This window comes from Oryza glaberrima, chromosome 1 (assembly GCF_000147395.1).
Source record: "Oryza glaberrima chromosome 1, OglaRS2, whole genome shotgun sequence".
Taxonomy (NCBI): domain Eukaryota; kingdom Viridiplantae; phylum Streptophyta; class Magnoliopsida; order Poales; family Poaceae; genus Oryza; species Oryza glaberrima.
The window spans coordinates 9205437-9222928 of NC_068326.1; the positions used below are offsets into that span (position 1 = coordinate 9205437).

Below are 17492 nucleotides of genomic sequence, written 5' to 3' on the forward strand. Positions count from 1 at the left end.
GAGTTTTCACTACAAAAGTAAACATATGCTCACTATTTTCTCTCATGGAACTGTCTCAAAAAGTTTCCCTGCTGAATTTAGCCATGGGATTTCTATGGACGCCCTTCCTCCTCTCGCTTTGGCTCTCACACCTCATCCTCCTCGACGCCCAAGAAACCCTCCCTGATTGGTCGCACGCACAACGCATGGCTCCCAATTATTGGACCTCGACCGCTCCTAAATCCCCTGCCCTACAAAACAGTTAGCCGAAACAAGAGGTAATGGATGCAAACCAGCTAAAAACAGGCAACAAAAAAAAATAAATCTTTTTTTCGAAAATTACCTGTAACCTTCCATCCATCACACACACAAAAAATCTTTTTTTTTGAAAAAAAGAAATAAAAAGAAATCCAAGGAAATGGCCAAATTCGGGCCATAAATAGTCGTCCCCTCCACTTGCGAATTTCCCTATTGCAGCTTGGGCTTCCTCTCCCCCCCGGTTGCTGCTGCTGCAGCTGAGCCTCCGTTCTTGGAAGCGAGAGAGAGGGAGGGAGGAGGGAGGCAATTGGTGAGGCTTTTGGAGGAGGAAAGGGAAGCTTCGGGCCCCAGCATCCTCCTCCTCCTCTTGCTCACTCACCACGCTCTCCTCTCACCAAACTCTCTCTTATCTCCTTCCAAGATCCCAACCCCTTTTCTTCTTTTTTTTTTGTTTGTTCTTGTTAGGATCATTTTCTTGATCTTTCAAGCTCAGCTCCAGCACTCCCCCCGTTCGTTTCCAGCTGCAGCAGAGATCTTGGTTAGTTGGATTTTTAGCTTCCGTGTTTTTTGAGCGAGTTCTTGGTTAATTGCTCCAGTCCGAGAAAAATCAACAAGTGTCCTTTGCTTCCCTCCCTCCCCCCTTGTTTTCTGGGCTTCGATTCGATCGAATTCGAATCCCCGTCCCAAATTTATTTATTTTCCCACCCCTCCTTTGTGTAAAAAGCGGATTCCATCGCGTCACCCGCACGGCTCGTCCGATCGAAAAGCAGCTTGAAGAAGAAAAAGTGAGAGTTCTTGATTCGATTCTGGTCGTAGCAGCAGCAGCAGCGTCTTCACTGGTTCGTTCTTTGTTTATTTATAAGGAGCAGCGCCCAATCCGAGCTGCTGCTCCTCCACCGCGGCGGCGGCGGCGGCGGTGTTTGATCGATGCTTGCCTTGGTGGCCACCTTCGTCTTGGCCTGCCTCGTGTTCTTGTCGAAGCCATGCGCGCGTGAGATGAGATTGTTCCTGTCGACGCTGTGCCAAGAACTCGCCCTCGCGCTGCTCGGGTTCCTGGCCGGGCTCCGGCTGCTCGGCGGCGTCGGCGCCGGCGCAGCGGCCGAGACCACCATGCCGCTGATGCCGTCCTTCAAGAGGAAGCGCGCGGCGGCCGTGGAGGAGGGCGGCGGCGGAGGAGGAGGAGGAGGCGGCGAGGAGGCCGGCGGCGAGCCGTCGGTGCTCGACCTGCCGGAGCTCGCCATCGAGTGCATTCTCGCGAGGCTTCCCCCCTCCGAGCTGCGGAACATGGCCGGCGTCTGCCGCTCCATGCGGGAGCGCTGCCGCGGCGACCACCTCTGGGAGCGCCACATGTCGGAGAAGTGGGGCGGCGTCCTCGGCCACGCCGCGAGGGAGGAGTGGAGGACGTACCTCGCGTCGGCGGCCGACACGGGCGGCGCCGCGGCGTCGTGCTCGCTCGCCGGCGGCGGCAGGCACCGGAGGTGGCTCGCCGCGCTGTCCTGCGTCTGCCCGGTGGTGTCCTGGATGCGTCCCAGGGCCGACGGCGGCAGCGGCGGCAAGTCGGCCGGCCCCGTGCTCGATGATTCGATCATGTCGTGGTATCTGTCCATGGAGAGTGGCAAGTTCTGGTTCCCGGCTCAGGTCTACAACCGTGAGGTATAACTTTGGAATCAAGCAATTTTAATTATCATCCCTTTGCAATTAATAGCTAGCAGTTTCATTATTGTCACCAAGCATGCAAATTGGGATGATTTGTAGTGTCTGTTAATGTTCATTGTTGCTAGTGATTAATCTGTTGATGATGAATTTTTGGAAAGGATACTGAAGTTTTATACCTTAATTTGGTTCCTTGTTTCTGTAAATGCTTATGTTGATGATGAAGTTTGGAAAGGAATACTGAAGTTTATATCTTCATCATTTGGTTTAGCGGATTTGCGTCTAAGTGTCCAATTGGGCATAATCTAGATGAGCTCATTTGTGTTTCTTTAGGATCTTATCTTCAAACTTTTAGTTATGTTTGAGCAACCGGAACCAATCTTGAGGCTTTTTGTTTGTTTGCAGCATGGGCATGTTGGATTCATGATGTCATGCTACGATGCAGAGCTCAGCTATGATTTCCACAGTGATACCTTCCGTGCAAGGTACTAACTTCTTACTGGTTTAGTGATTTTAGCTGTGGTTGAATGTAAATTGTGGTTATGTCCTGATGATTTTGAGGCGAACACATAGCAGCACAAAGATTTTATATCATCTGAAGATTGTATCTTCAAGTTATCTAACTGGCCTTAAAAACATTGACAGGTATCCACCACACGGACGACGGACCGTAGTCTTGGAGGACGGGGTACACTGGGATAGGGTCAGGGCACCTCCAGTAGACACTCACGCACATGATCTCCATGCCTCTGACTGCTTACACGAACTCCGGCCAGGCGATAACATTGAGATCCAATGGAGAAGGAACAAGGAATTCCCCTATGGTATGTTCCCGAGCACCCAACAACGCAAATGCTTTGGACAGTGCTAGAAGAACCAATAAACATTTCCATATGGGATATGCTAATCTTATCTGATAGTGATGAGGAGTATTTTACCAGTGGACAGTGTGTTCATTCATGTGTTGCTATGTTTGGCAGGCTGGTGGTATGGAGTTGTTGGCCACTTGGAGTCATGTGATGGAAGTGAGCACTTTTGTCGGTGTCATCTTAGTGGTGAGAATATCTTTAATCCCAGGGACTAAATTATTTGACTTGACTAATAATTACAAAGTTAGTTGCATATACATATGCCTTTTTGATGCCACGACCCCATCAACATGCCAGCAAAGTCTAAAGAATGTTATAAAACAACATCATGGCCTCAGACTCATTTTGCTCATTCATTGATTAAAAGCAAAGTGTTACCCTTGAAATGATGACTTTAGCTTATGTTTGACCTTAATTTCACTTTAAGAAACATTCTATATCATGCATTAATTTAATTGGATTTTTGTCTATCCAATGTTAAGTTCCGCTGTTAGGTTGATAACATAGTTGGCATGTTTGTGAACACAGCTGATAATAGTATATGTATGCAAGTATGCAACTACTTCGTTCTATAACAAACCATCTATTTGTTAGATAAGGCTTAGCTTTCATTGACTTACATTAATATGTTTTTTGTCATTCATGATCTGCATGTTGTTCTTTGAATAAATATAATCTGGTTCTTGACCAATGTCATGAGGCAAGAGTCTTACTCCTTTCCACTGATACAAGATGCTTACAACTAATTGCTTTCCTTTTGAGTGAACAAATTGAAACCCGTATGAGTTTCAACTTGAATCCCAGTTAATAATAACAAAGTATAAATAGCTAAGATTTCTATTCTGTCCTACTTCATTTTACCTTAACTCTTCTGAAACTTACACAAAACCCTGCATAAACATTTGTTTCAGACACTGTTGTTCTGGAGTTCAACCAATACACACCTGGTTCAAGATGGAGGCAGGCGCTGGTGAACCGGAAGGACCACAGGGAAGAGGGCAACGAGGGCGACGGTTTCTACGGTGGAATCAGGAAGCTCCGCAGCAAGGATGAGATCTCAAAGTGGAGACAGTTGTGGCCAACAGACATTCTTGAGTAGCAAGGACAGAGATTATTATTCCACTGTTGTTATTCATCAAGTTGCCAAATTGATGCTCTCCAATTGCTCATTCTGTATTCTGAAACCTGACGAAAACGCCACCCATCTCCTCCACTCAAGCTGTATACACAAAGGATTGGAACATGAGGTGACAAAATTTGGTAGCTTGGGACACAATTGTGAAACTTACTGTAAGGCACGGATGCACAGATTGCTTCTGTAAACGGGCGTTAACTGAACATGTATCAAGTCTACAGCATTGTATGTGACTGCTGCAGCCTGTGCCTCTGCATGTTGTTGTAGCTGTAGAGCAGAAAGATCAAATGTAAATTACATTGTTAGCTCCAATTTAATTTACGGCATTTCAGGATGCCGTCTCACGGTTACCCTATCCATGCGCTTTTTCACATTTTGGCCTTTTTTGAAACTTTGTTTTTCTTTTTGCAAATGGACGCACTTTTTAAAAAACATGTTTTCGCTGAGTAAAAGTTAAATTGTGGAAACTATTCCATGTAGAGTGTTCAGTATGTTGACAGATTCTGAACCTTGAACTGTGGTTCAGGTTCAGGATTGATGATCCTGCTTTCCGCAATACTTGTGAATTTTCTCATCTGACAAGGATAGCAGCACAGGAAACGGGTTGGAGAAACTTCAGTTTTCAGTGCAGATTACTACTAAAATCAACAGAGCAAATCATACACCATCATTTTTTTTGCCCCCACAAACGTCAAAATTTGTCAATCCATTACAAAAATGTACTAAAAGCAACATCAAAACCAAGCATCAAATTCCACATGCTTGAACATAGAAAGCTCTCATGGCAAAGCTGCAGGTCACATACACAGTGTATCCTTCGTCAGGCAAGCCAGTGAGCTTGCAATGCGGCGAGCAAGATCGCACTGGAAAGAAAGACCAAGCGAATCTCCTCCTGTCCTCCGGTGATCCGGCGACGGCGAGCTCGGCCTCCTCAGGCACGCGTGGGCCGCATCATCGCCGCCTCTGCTTCCGGCGAGCACGGCGGCGGCCTGAAGGTGAGGCTCACCACCGTCCTGTCGATCGCGTCGCGGCGACGGCGCGGCCGCGTCGTCGACGCACTGGAGAGGATTCGCCGCGGCGAGAGGAGAAGAGGAGACAGAAAGCATCAGGATCACGAGCTGGAGGATTTCAAGAAGCGATCGACTAAGGTCGACGGCGGCTTGCGCGTGGTACCTGGTGGCCTCGGCGACGGCGGCGCCGTCTGCGGCGGCGGCGGCGGAGCGCGGCGACCTCGAGCCCTCGGCCAGCCGGTAGAAGGCGTCGCGGAGGCATATCCGCGTCGTCCTCGCCATCTACAAGACACAGGAGCAGCCATTTTTGTCAGGAGAGGAGAGAATTTGCGGTGCCCACAGTTCGCCGGCGGCGAGGATGCCGACCATACCTGCACCATCACCTCCTCGAGCTCCTCGAGCACAGCTTCTTCGAATCCCGGCGGCGAACTCCCCGGATCGCCTCTCTCCGTCGCGCTCGCTCCAGCCTGCAACATGATCAGCTGGCGGGTTCTCAGAAATCGGAGAACATTTCGGTAGAAGCGAAATTTCGGAATGAAGAAAAGGTTGAAAGTTGAATAAATTATGGTTAAATTTGAAGGAAAATCAGTACTTAAATCAAACAAAATTGAACTTCTGGCCCAAAGAATATTGGGAGAATAGCCTATTTGGTACTTCAACTTTTGCTCCGAGGTTAATATGGTCCTTGATATTTCAGTTTGTTCGAACTAGTCCTCAAAATTTATTTTTCAGTCTACTATGGTCCTTGGACCCACCAAAAAAGTCAGGTAGACATGCCATCTCATCATCTTATACAAATCTGTCATGAAATGTCTAATATACCCTTACATACAACATAAGAGAGAGAAAAGAAAAATGTCACACACACTTACATTCGCAAATACCCAAATATATCGATTTGTCTATCAATACATATCAATACATGTAACATAATCAATTTTGTATATATATTAATTCCTGGGATTAGATTAAATTATCTACTCATATAAGATTAATTAGTTATAGTATTTCGTATCACATACAAATGGACAAATTAGATATTTCACCATCCATTTTTAATAAGATGATGACATGGCATGCCTACATGGCGTTTCCGGTGGACCTAAGGTTCATATTGGACCGTATGACAAAGTTTAAGGATTTGATTGGACAAAAATAAAATATCAAGTACTATATTGACCTTAAGGCGAAACTTTAGGGATCAAATGGCCTATTCTCCCAAGAATATTTATGTGGGGGGGGATCGAAATTCCCGAAATTGCGGACATTTCATTTCGAAATTCTTGACCAAAGGCACGAAAATAGTGTAACTACAAATCACCTTGTCCATGGTGGAGGAGGTGTCTGCAGCAACCATCCCCTTGGCAAAAGAAGGGAAGCCGCCATCATCTTGCAGGCCATGGCTGAAGTAGAGAGGGAAACCGCAGGTGTCCATGTCGTCTTGATCCATGTTCACCTCCTGATTCTTGGAATCGGACACCAGAGCTCCGTTCAGTATGTGTTCGTAGGACATGAGCCTGTGCATGGAGTCCGGGAACATGTCCAGCGCCTGGAACGGAGCATCCATCCTCCTCACCTCCTCATCTGAAAACTGGCTCCTGAAAAAACACAGGTTCAGACCCAATTTTTTTCTCTCAGTTTACAGATGATTTGCAGTAATCACCAATGTAATCACACAATTAAGGCATTTGATTAGTAAGGCAATGTGGTGTAGTAATTGCATACAAGAACATGTCGTTTGTTTGCTCCATGTGCAGAGGCTCAAACTGTGATGGATATCCAGGTTGCTCATCTGAATCTGAAGGCACTGTACTGCAATGTTCAGAGGTGTCGAAAGATTGCGTGCCGCCACCGTTGCTGCCATGATTGTCTGAATATACGGTCGTTGTGTTCAGATCATCAGATAGCCTGGAGTCCCAGAGTGTCCAGTAAATTCCCTGCTCTGACCTTTGGTTCTGAAAGAGTTCATCAGCAGCTGACAAGTTGCTTCCACTCTCTGGAAGGGAATGGCATGCCATGCTACTCATCTGAAAGAAAACAAAAACAGGGCAGAATATTTTAACAGGATTACTTTGCAAATACTTGTGCACCGAAAGGCAGGCAACAGGATTAATTATGCAAGAGCATGGTGTCATTTCGAAAATTAGTGGTGTAGTCATCTCTAGTTGAGTTAGAAAAGTTCAGCAATATTCAGAAAAGAAAAGCCAAAAAAAAAAAAGAATTCTAGTTAGCAGACAGGATCATAACATGACAGAGATCAGAACCGTGGAAGATCATATCAAAGAAGAAGAATTCGATGAAAACAGAGTAATTGGTAGTAGAAGAGTAAGCTGGAAGAGATCACTCAATCGCACACGGTGGCTTTTCACTAATAATTTGTGCCTTTCGGTTCTCATCCTGCTAAGCATGAAAGAACTTACTGTACATGCCATAACAACAACAAACCAAGAACTGAAGAACACAAACCTGCATGCAGAAACCAAAAAGAATGGCCTTCCTTGAGAAGAACAAACAACCGATCATATTAAAGAAGAAGAACAGAGGAGTAAGCTGAAGCAGATCACTCAATTGCACACAATTAACTCCCGTCAAGGACATCACCGATCCTCTCAATATTTTTTTTCTTTCATTTCTCATCCAGCTAACCATGAAAGAACTTACTGTATATGCCCATAACAACAACAACAAACCAAGAACTGAAGAACACAAACCTGCATGCAGAAACCAAAAGAGAATGGCCCCTTTCTTGCGAAGAACAGAACACTAAAACAGGGCGCCCAATCAAGATCCTCCACAGAAGAAGAACGAATCCTCTTGCTGCCTGCTCGTCAAGCTGTTCTTGACGCCGAAAATCGCCAGAAGCGTGTAGGCGGCGCCCAGCAACTGCTGACAGCTTCGTGGTCGGAGCTTAATTAATTACTCGAACAAACAGAGCAGGAGGAGTCGAAGATTGAGTGGTGGTTTCTTCTACTTAAATGCTACCACCCTTGAAACTGACAAGTGGGCCCGCGTATACCAGTGGCCCCACATGTCATCGGGATGGGACTCGTGGGACCCACGAAGCGGCCCCAGCTGAGCTGCGTGAGTTATCTCACGCTACTCGTCACAGAAGAAATCGTGTGGCTGGAAAGCGAATCTGGCCAGAGGCTATCAAAATCTTGGCTGCCGTTTGGCCACGTGTCCACGTGGGTCCCACCCTTCCGTGGCAACATTTTTTTTCAGGTAATATAAAGATGTAAATACTATTACCACCTCTCAAAAAGGAAAGGGGGAAAAAGAATAAACATCAAGATGATTTTTCATAATTTCATTCGCACCAAATTCGAATCAGTAGCAATCCAATCAAATCAGGAACCCAAAATTTGGAAGAATCAAATCAGAAACGGGGGGTAACATCAAAGCGATGATACGACGACGCGGCGACGATCCGATCCTATCTATGCACATGTTCTTCCAATCGAGGCCAAAATTCCAACAGCGAGAGCTCAAGCCGCCACCGGCGACGGCGGCGGGAGAAGCTTCTTGGCCGGCGAGTGGAGGGAGACGGCTCCGAGCTTGGGGCTCGCGTACTTCTTGTACACCACCTTCTGCCTGCTCTCCGGCGCCGCCGCGTGCAGGCTCACCAGCCGCCTCGCACACTCCCTGAAGCTCAAAAAACAAGCCACATGAACAGATTAAGTTTTAATAATTTGGATGGTGCAGATCTTTGATAAGAGTCATGTCATCAAAATCTTGATCAGCATATTTATGCATACAGACGTTTTAATTGAATGGTGCAGATCAAAGTAATTGGTTAGGCACTAGCAATTTTAGCAGCATACGCATGTAGTAGATTCATATTTTGTTCTATGTTCAAAGCATATGTTAGGACTATCTGTTCAGCATTCTTCAGGTTACAACTATCTGTATCAAGTCACATGAACAGATTAAGTTCTTGGATTAGACTAGAGAGAGCATAACATGCCATTGCATACAAAGAAAGTTTGGACATCACCAACTAGTCCAGGACAATATTCAACTGAAACTTTCAGTAGTACAAAATTCAGTCAGTCTGGTGGAGACACAACAATGTAACTAAGCATGCCAAATTTATATATAACTGAAATCATTCACAAGTCATATTCTTCAGATTCAACGTGTAATCAAAATTTCATAGGCAAGATTTAAGTAACTAAAGCAAATGAGAAAAAAGACCACCTCTGAATCACTTAAGGACAACAGGTTATCAACGATTGTGAAAAGATGGATTATTTAGCATTCCAAATTTATATAACTGAAATCCCTTTCTGGGAACGCAGTCAACACAATTCAATTCACAGGTCATATTCTTCAGATTCAATATGTAATCAAATTTCATGGGCAAAGATCAAGTCATGAAGAAGAAGACATACAGCAATTGCGGCTCAGCTAAGCCGGTGTGGTACTCCAGAAGATCGCTCCATAGTGGGCTCAGGCCAAGGGTACACCGAGCAGCGTAGACGGCAGCGGCTGCTATCACCGATGGCGCAAAAAAGAGCATGGAGTACTGAACCAGTGCGAGCTCTGCGTAGAAGAAAGTCATGTGCTCCAGCTGCATTGACAGAAAAAAGAATGGCACATTACAACACATTGAAGATGTATAGCACCAGCAGAAGAACAACTGAAAATGGACTGTGCTTGTTAGTTACCTCCTCGTCACCCAATGCAGCTTTCAGGTATCGAAGGATGAACATGTACATTGTCGGAACAGTCAGGTTCCACTGGAGCTTGTTAAGTATGGACTTCTCTGTGCTCAGGACCTGCTGCCTGCTGAAGGAGTTGTCTGATATGACAAGGAAGTCCTTAACCTGCAAAAATGGCAGCTCAACTGTAAGACAAGAAGCAAGTGCAAGCTGAAAGTCATATGCAAATTGAACAGCATTGAACACAATAGCAAGTAGAGCATATCATATGCAAAATTGAACGGCATCAGTGGTGTGCAGAAGTGGAATCCTTACCAATGGAGCCCAAGTCTCCTCATACTTGCAGGCTATCAACATGGCGCTTACACCGACAAGCTGCAGCTCCTTCCTGGGCACATTCTCCAGGGACAGGTACTGATCAATTATGTAGACAGTGAGGTACAGTGTCTCTGGCATCAGCATAAGCCTGTAGTGCACTTCGATGAGCCAATCAGTCAGGATTGCTCTCATTCTCTCGTTGATCTCGGTCTGTGACACCATGTAGGTGCAGAGAGGCCGGTAGGTGTTCTGGACAAATCAAGCAGCAAGAGTAATCAATCACCGTTCCATCACCAATTGATTTGGCATAAAAGAAGAGGAAGCTAAGCTCACCTCGGTGTTCCTGTAGAATCTGTAGATATCTTCGACGTAATCAACCACTGCCAGCTCGTTGTGAGCATCAGATGCATCGATGTCGTATATCAGCTCCTTTTTCGGGCTGATCACACCGTCAGAAGCCTGTGTTCAGAACAAGTTCAGCAAAAGAAGAACAAAAAGGATTCTTCAGACAAAAATTTCCCAACATTACAGAATCAAACAACACCAAAGAACACATACCCTGCTGCACTTGGTCAGAATCGAGGTGAGCGTTTGGATTGGCGCCCTCCGGGAGGCTGCCCTCTGGGCTGGATTTTTCTTATGTTTCTCGGAGTCTGAACTGATCACGATGACTTCTGGCTTGGCCGCCTTGTTGTTCTCGTTGCGCTGCTTGATTGGTTTCCTGCACTTGTCAGCTGCTGCTGCTGCTGCCTTCTGGAGATTTACGACAGGCAGAGCAGCCCGGCCATTGACGAGATTACTGACGTCGGCGAGGGCTCGACGGATTCTTGGCGGTTGCTGAGCAACAACCGTCGTGGTCTTTGGCCTCCTCGCAATCTTGGCAGCCTCTGCACAAAGTCGAAATTTCAGATCAGTAACAAGATAAAGCACAGAATCGCTAAGGGAGAAATTTTGCACGGAAATAGGTGAAAGCGAACGCATGATTCAGAACAAGAAACGCGATTCAATAGGTGAAACGCAATTCTGGGAAGATGCCAGATTTATCGAAGCAAACCCAAAGAACAACGCAGAAACCATCACAGCGCCAGCAAAAGATCATTTCTATGCCAAAAGAACCCATGCGAAATTCCTATCGATTCAATAAATCAACCAACGCGACAAACATCTGCTTCCACCACGGGCACATGCGTTCCGATCATATTTTGGGACCAAAAAATAATCCACACATGAACATGATTTTCAAAAGGTGCTCTCTTTACGCCGAATCAGAACAAGAACCCGTATCAAAGAACCCATACAATTTCGCTATCAAGCGTCGATCGGACAAGAAACCGTAAAAGAACCCCGCAAGAACACACCATCGATCCTAAAAATCCTAATCTCCGGGGACGGGAGAAACCTACGAAGGCAAAGCAGGCACGCGACGTATCGCAGCAAGAAAACCCCCTCCCCACCGCGCCGCCGCCGCCGCCGCCATGAGAGCCCCCCCCAGAACAAAGAACACGGCAAAGAACGCGCGCAGGAGATGATCGGTGGCCGCCTTACCTCCCTTGCGTTCCTGAGCAGGAACATCGCCGGCGCCGGCACCGGCTCCCCACTGCCTCCTCGACGCCATCGCCCGAAACGGCCGGGATCGGCGTCCACAGAGCAAACCGCACGAATCAGCGACGCGTCACCACCACCCCCTTACACCTCACTCCGCCTCCTCCTCCTCCTCCTCCTCTCCTCTCTCTCGAATTCTCCTCCCTCTCCTCTGCTCCTCCGATTCTTGACGGCGAGAACTCGAGATGGATTGGTTTCGAAGGAGAAGAAGAGGGAGGGCTATGGCTTTGTAGGCGATGGGTTGGTTTTTTTTGGTGGGGAATTGAGGAATTTTGCCGTGGCGTCTATCTTTCCAACGGTCAAATTTTTATTAATGGGGAACAAACGGCGCATCGGCGGTCGGATCACTGATCGGACGGTGGAGATTCACCGCTCCGGGTTTTTTGAGCCGTTTAAATAGAGGGGATGAGACCTGCAACGGTAAAATAAAATAGTTGCGTGTGAAAATACGTTGGGAGTGGGATGCCCCAGAGATGGAAAGTGTGGTGTGGTAAATTCGATAGGGGCACCGAGGAAAATTTCATGTTTCGTTATTATTGCGCTGGTTGTTTTTTTGTACGTGGCTGACGTGTGGGCCATATGGTGGCTGTACTGGTGGTTTATTTTGATTTTTGAAGGTCACAACTCACCACGGCTTTCTTATGTTGGCAATCTAATCTAACCAAACCTCCTTTAAAAAAAAATTCCACCGAACCATCTCCTGATTCTAAACTGCCAACTCGAACACGAAACTGAAAGGGGTGATAAACTTCGATTTGTCAAATCGAATTCAAATCCGTCCAAGTAAAATCAGTATAGGGAGAACTCCAATCGACCCCCAATAAAATCAACAGAGAAATCGATGGTAACCCAACAGAGCAATCAACAAATCGGACCTGAGGCTTGCGACTCCATCCTAACCTCCTTCAAGCCTGCCATTGATCGATGGCGTCTGGCCCCGCATTGAGGGACCGCTTGATGCCATGGCCATGTCATCACTCCTTCTCCGCCATCACCTATGCCCAGATCCAGAGAAGATGGGGTGGTGGCCGACCTCCACCCTGCTCGCTACTCTCCGCCCTTTACTAGCCTCCGTCTTGCTAGCTGTCCTCCGCTGTGGGACTCCATCTTGCTCGCCGTCGATTTAGCGCGGACCTTGAGTGGAGAGGATGTGAGGCTAGAGGTAGAATGGTAGAGGATGGGAGGAGGCGGAGGCAAACCAGCAGCCGACGACTACTCTTCTCGATTTAGGTTTAGCAAACGGATTTTACTAATGAGGAAGGGATTAGGGGAAACGGTTCCGTTCTCTCTCTCTCTCTTTTTCTCTTGGCACTGACAAGAGACAAGGAGGGAGGCTGAGAAATGAACCGACAAGTCTTGATTAGCTGCTTGCGCTGGCCTGTGGCCCAGCCGGCCAACTCAACGTGTACATGGCGAGGTGCAAACCAACAAGAAAAAGAAAATAGAGCGTAGCATTGCACTGTTGTATTGTGATTCGCAAAAAAAAAAAAATCCATTGTGAAAAACATATATAGACGTTCCTAAAAGAAAACTAGCATGGTGGCCCGCGCAGATTGCGCGGCTAGCATCATTATATTTTCTCTCATATAATAGCATATATGTTTTCTCATTATATTATTCAAATATATTAAACTTTTATATTTAAATATAATTTTAAATTTTGCAATAACTTCACAAAACTACTAATGTGTCATATTCATATTGTATTTTATATACGTGTTAGTTATTAATTATTTTTAATATCAAATTTTACTTATTTGTAAATTATATATATTCCTATATGGACTCTAGATTCGTCTTTTAATATTTCTTTTTTTTAATTCCGAATTTTCTGTAAATTGTATTTCTACATAGACTTTTCTTCCAATAATATTTATGTTTATTTCTGAATTTTTATTATTTCTAATTGTATTTCTATGTGGGCTCTAAACTCATCTTTCAATATTCTTTAATTTTTAATTTCGAATTTCAGTTACTTCTAAATTGTATTCCTATATTGACTTTAAACTCTTCTTCCCATGTTTTTCTTAATTTCGAATTTCAGTTATTTGTAAATTGTATATTTATACGGACTCTAAACTCTACTTTTAATTTTATTATGTTTATTCCAAATTTTAGTTAGTTTTAAATTCTTATATGGACTCTTTTCTCTACTTCTAATATTCCTTATTTTAATTCCAAATTTCTATTTTTTTCTTAATTGTATTTCGATATGGACTCTATACTCTACTTATAATATTCCTTGTTTTTAATTCCGAATTTCTATTTTTTTTCTTAATTGTATTTCTATATGGACTCTAGTCTCCTCTTCTAATATTCCTTATTTTTAATTCCGAATTTCAGCTATTTCCTAATTGTATTCCTATATGGACTCTAGTCTCATGTTCTAATATTCCTTATTTTTTAATTCCGAATTTCAACTATTTCTAAATTATATTTCTATATGGACTCTGCTTTTTCTTTTTCTCTGATTAATGTAGGAATTTCTAGGCCATGAGAGCGAACGTGGAGGCTCCTTTTTCTATTCCTTTAATAATATAATAGATAGATGTGATGCGAAAATAATTAATGAGCCCGACCTAAATTTTCATTTGTTAACTCGATCTTGCACAAAGGACTAGGTCATTCACACCCATCTGTTTCTCCCACGCTAAATCAACATGCCCAAACATCTTTCACATCCCGGACGTATAGAGCGATTGTCCAAACACAAATATATCTTTGTAGTAATTATACACGTCGTCGATGCTTATAGTTAAATTCGGATGCTTTGATAAATTGTTGGGGTCACTTCATCCACCCTATCAATAATGGTTGTAACGCATGCGTATTTTACTAGTATTAAATAATGATTATATCTACTATTTTAAAGCCGGTTGTTCTCATGGTTTTTAACTGTTCCTCTTGTAATTCGTGAGAGTGGGTGAATACCCACGGTCAACCTAAACATCGTGAAAATTCGTGGGAGATGGGAGAATACCCACTGGTTGTAGCGGAGTGAGGGCAGGAGACATGCGGCGTGGGAGTTCGTTTTCGCTAGGCGCAGAGGGAGGTGTGGGAGAGCACGCCGACGCGGGAGGGAGGCAGAGGCCGACAACCCGAGCTCCCCCAACCTCGCCGCTGGCCATCGCCGTTCCGTGGCGACAGGGCCGGTCCTGACTTTTCAGCCTCAGTGCGAAACTAAATATATATAGACTCTTATCATACTATATAATAATAATTAATAGATACATATAATAAACTATATATGTTACCTCGAAAATTTCTTCTGACATTTCTAGGTGAGAAAGTCATTGATAATGGTACCAATATTAATTTCATCCAATAATTTCTTCTCAATGCATAAAGTTGCCAACGATTTAACCTTTTCTCGCTACCCGATGCATACTTTCTCGATGACATGGCCTAATAATCATAAAAAAAAGGGGTGAATAGCCTGTTCAGTCCTTCAACTTTTGCTCAGGGGTTTAATTAGTCCTTGATGTTTTATAATGTCCAAACAAGTCCCTAAAGATCATCATGCGACTTAATATAGTCCTTGGACCCCTTAAAATGCCACGTGGACATGGCACATCATTCATGCATGTAAAGTTAATATTTAAATGTCCATTTTAACCTTACATTTTTATATAAAACATAGGGAAAAACAAGAAGAAGCAATCATGAAACAAAGGAAAATGCCAATTTTTTTAGTTACCAATGCTACATCTTTTTGCCGGTGGCCAAAATCTTTTTTTTTCTCAATAGTTTTTCTTTATTCATCTGAAAACGTAATGGTAGAAGGGACACTTAAATATATAATTTGCATGCATAGATGATGTGGTATGTACATATGGTATTTTTAGAGCGTCCAGTGCGCAATGATCCTTAAGCGAAAGTTCAATGAATGTTAGTTATTCACCCAAAAATCAACACTATTATTGTGATTTAACTCGTAATTATAGTGCAAAATTATAAATCTAAATTTAAAATCTTACCAATTAATTGATGGCAAATAGTAAGTTAGAAACACAATAGTTGAGCGAGAGAGAGAGAGAGAGAGAGAGAGAGAAACCGAAGAGAACGCTCAGAACGGGAAAGATGAAGAGGAGCGAGCTGACATGTGGGTCCAGCCATTAGTTGTTTTGTTAGCTAATGACCGATCTTCTCGTTTCTTTGGACTGCCTTCGCACCAGCGTCATGCAGTTACGGTGGCTTTACAGTTACTAATACAGTTTGACAAGGATTAGCAGTAAAGCCAAATATGATGAATTTGGATGCTAAAGATAACACAAATTCATCTCTTTTTTTTTTTGCATAAATTCCATCAAATACAAACGAAAACAGTAAAGCACTCGAGCACCACGTAGAAACAACCTTCCCAGAGCATGTGTGTTGGACACACTTAAAACCCAAAGCAAACCAGGAGTCCCCGCCGGTATGGCGCGCCGCCGCCGTCCCCCCGGTGCGGCCGCGTCGCCATCGCCGCTCCGCACAGCAGGTGCTTCATGCCCCTCCTCCTCCTCCGCCACGGCGGCCGGCTCGCCGTGACGGCGCGCGCGGGCGCCGCCGCGGCGTACGGGTTGTTTTCTTTGCGGTGCGCGGCGGCGGCGACCGCGGGGCCACGCAGCGGCGAGAGCGACCGCGCGCGGCGGATGGGCGCGGCGGCGGCGACGTCCCTGCGTACCTTCTCCAGCGCGGCGGCGAACGGGTCGAAGCCTTCGTGCTTACTCCTCCTGCTCGCGAACGGGCTCCGCGACGACGACGCCGCCTTGCTGGCTGCCGTCGGCGACGTCGCGGCGGAGGCCGCGGCCGACGCCGAGGGCGTCTGCAGGCGCGGTGGCAGCTTCAGCGGGCGCAGCAGCGCGCCTTCCCGGAACAGCTCGTCGGCGAACGCCGCGGCCGACAAGTCGCTGGAGCACGCGCGCACCCCGGCGCCGCCGCCGTCTTCTCCATCATCAACTCCTCCCTGCTGCTTACCGCCCGCCGCCGTAGCAAACTCGAAGCCTCCTCCTCCTCCTCCTCGTCCTCCTCCTCCTCCGCCGCCGCCGCCGCCGCGGCCGGCGTGATGCTTGGGCAAGCTTGCGACGTTGTAGAACAGGTAGAGCGGCGCGCTGTGCCGGTGCGAGAACGACGACATGAGGGTGGCGGCGAGGTCTTCCATGGCTGCGTGCAAATCGATGGGATGGATTGGATGCGCGCGCGCGCGACGATATATATGGCGAGCGACACAGTGGCATGGCGATGGTGGTGGCTTGGGAATGGAGGGAAAGTGGCCACATTTCCGGCCCAAAATGAGATTTTTGACCACAATAGTTTACGACCTAAGTAACCAATGATTGGCTTGGTTGCTAGCCAGTTTCCTTCATCAGGAGATTACTAGCTGCTTGTAGATGATTTTCGGATTTGAGAAATATTATGAGCTTTTGATCCAGATGAAGCAGTATTAAGTTAATTACTTGTACCAGCAGCCACTGAATACAATGTACTACTTCGTGTGAGCTACTCAACTTGATGTTTGAGCAAGCGTGTATATATTCATGTTATCTTGATAGGTTTAGGCCGGGATAATTTAAAAGATAATTAAAATTGCCAGTCCGTCAAACCTATATGTATGAGATGAGATGAGATGATGGTGATGGCATTACATTATCAGACTTTCACGCGAGAGGGGTGGCAGAGAATGGAAGCATTTGTCTGCAGCCCAAGAAATGTGGCTTGAAATCTGGAAGAGGCTGATGCATCATGGATAGATGTAGTGGCAGGCAATGTTTTCTTTTCTTTACCCGGGCTCCTTTAAATAGCCTGACGCCTAGCTTTCTCTTGTTATTGTATGTTATATCAAAAAGTTTGGCGGGTGCGCAGAATGTCGCCTGCTGTTTCTTTAATCAAACGTACATTGGCTTGCTTATCATCAAGCATCTTAATCTCAGACGCACCAAAGCTTAATCCAACACGCACCCAAAGTAAATTGTTTCTGCAGCTTTCCTGCTTCCTGAAATTTCCCCAAATCTTATATGGAGTATGG

General features: G+C 45.5%; 3 protein-coding genes across 6 annotated transcripts; 1 reads left to right on the forward strand and 2 right to left on the reverse strand.

Moving 5' to 3' along the window:
- Nucleotides 1–438: 438 nt before the first annotated feature.
- Nucleotides 439–4244, forward strand: LOC127767806 (F-box protein At2g32560-like). The gene is made up of 5 exons (XM_052293256.1): nt 439–1890; nt 2296–2375; nt 2536–2714; nt 2871–2945; nt 3671–4244. The coding sequence occupies exons 1-5, from the start codon at nt 1165–1167 to the stop codon at nt 3856–3858; spliced, it is 1248 nt and encodes a 415-aa protein (XP_052149216.1). The 5' UTR covers nt 439–1164; the 3' UTR covers nt 3859–4244.
- A 299-nt stretch (nt 4245–4543) lies between these two features.
- LOC127767771 (uncharacterized) lies at nt 4544–7960 on the reverse strand. Of its 4 annotated transcripts, none has more exons than XM_052293238.1 (6): nt 7371–7605; nt 6630–6931; nt 6226–6502; nt 5276–5371; nt 5068–5186; nt 4684–4952 (listed from the first exon to the last, which is right to left on the reverse strand). In XM_052293238.1, exons 1-6 carry the CDS (start codon nt 7551–7553, stop codon nt 4826–4828), a joined length of 1104 nt encoding a protein of 367 aa, XP_052149198.1. In that variant the 5' UTR covers nt 7554–7605; the 3' UTR covers nt 4684–4825. The 4 variants fall into 4 exon arrangements, with proteins under 4 accessions (XP_052149183.1, XP_052149175.1, XP_052149198.1 ...); XM_052293231.1 differs by having other exon boundaries at nt 5276–5386; XM_052293223.1 differs by lacking the exon at nt 7371–7605 and adding an exon at nt 7616–7960 and having other exon boundaries at nt 4544–5186; nt 5276–5386.
- A 224-nt stretch (nt 7961–8184) lies between these two features.
- On the reverse strand, nt 8185–11777 carry LOC127767798 (cyclin-B1-3). The gene is made up of 7 exons (XM_052293245.1): nt 11429–11777; nt 10442–10770; nt 10217–10342; nt 9881–10132; nt 9572–9730; nt 9296–9474; nt 8185–8546 (listed from the first exon to the last, which is right to left on the reverse strand). Exons 1-7 carry the CDS (start codon nt 11496–11498, stop codon nt 8390–8392), a joined length of 1272 nt encoding a protein of 423 aa, XP_052149205.1. The 5' UTR covers nt 11499–11777; the 3' UTR covers nt 8185–8389.
- Between the last annotated feature and the right edge of the window lie 5715 nt (nt 11778–17492).

Coding starts and splice junctions, on each gene's coding strand:
- LOC127767806 (XM_052293256.1), top strand. CDS start 1,165: ATGCTTGCCTTGGTGGCCACCTTCGTCTTGGCCTGCCTCGTGTTCTTG. Junction 1,891..2,295: donor CTCAGGTCTACAACCGTGAG/GTATAACTTTGG, acceptor GTTTGTTTGCAG/CATGGGCATGTTGGATTCAT. Junction 2,946..3,670: donor TTGTCGGTGTCATCTTAGTG/GTGAGAATATCT, acceptor CATTTGTTTCAG/ACACTGTTGTTCTGGAGTTC.
- LOC127767771 (XM_052293215.1), bottom strand. CDS start 7,553: ATGGTTAGCTGGATGAGAAATGAAAGAAAAAAAATATTGAGAGGATCG. Junction 6,932..7,370: donor TTTTTGGTTTCTGCATGCAG/GTTTGTGTTCTT, acceptor GTTTTCTTTCAG/ATGAGTAGCATGGCATGCCA. Junction 5,387..6,225: donor CCTCCTCCACCATGGACAAG/GTGATTTGTAGT, acceptor AGAACCCGCCAG/CTGATCATGTTGCAGGCTGG.
- LOC127767798 (XM_052293245.1), bottom strand. CDS start 11,498: ATGGCGTCGAGGAGGCAGTGGGGAGCCGGTGCCGGCGCCGGCGATGTT. Junction 9,731..9,880: donor AGGAGACTTGGGCTCCATTG/GTAAGGATTCCA, acceptor CCATTTTTGCAG/GTTAAGGACTTCCTTGTCAT. Junction 8,547..9,295: donor TTAGCTGAGCCGCAATTGCT/GTATGTCTTCTT, acceptor TTTGAGCTTCAG/GGAGTGTGCGAGGCGGCTGG.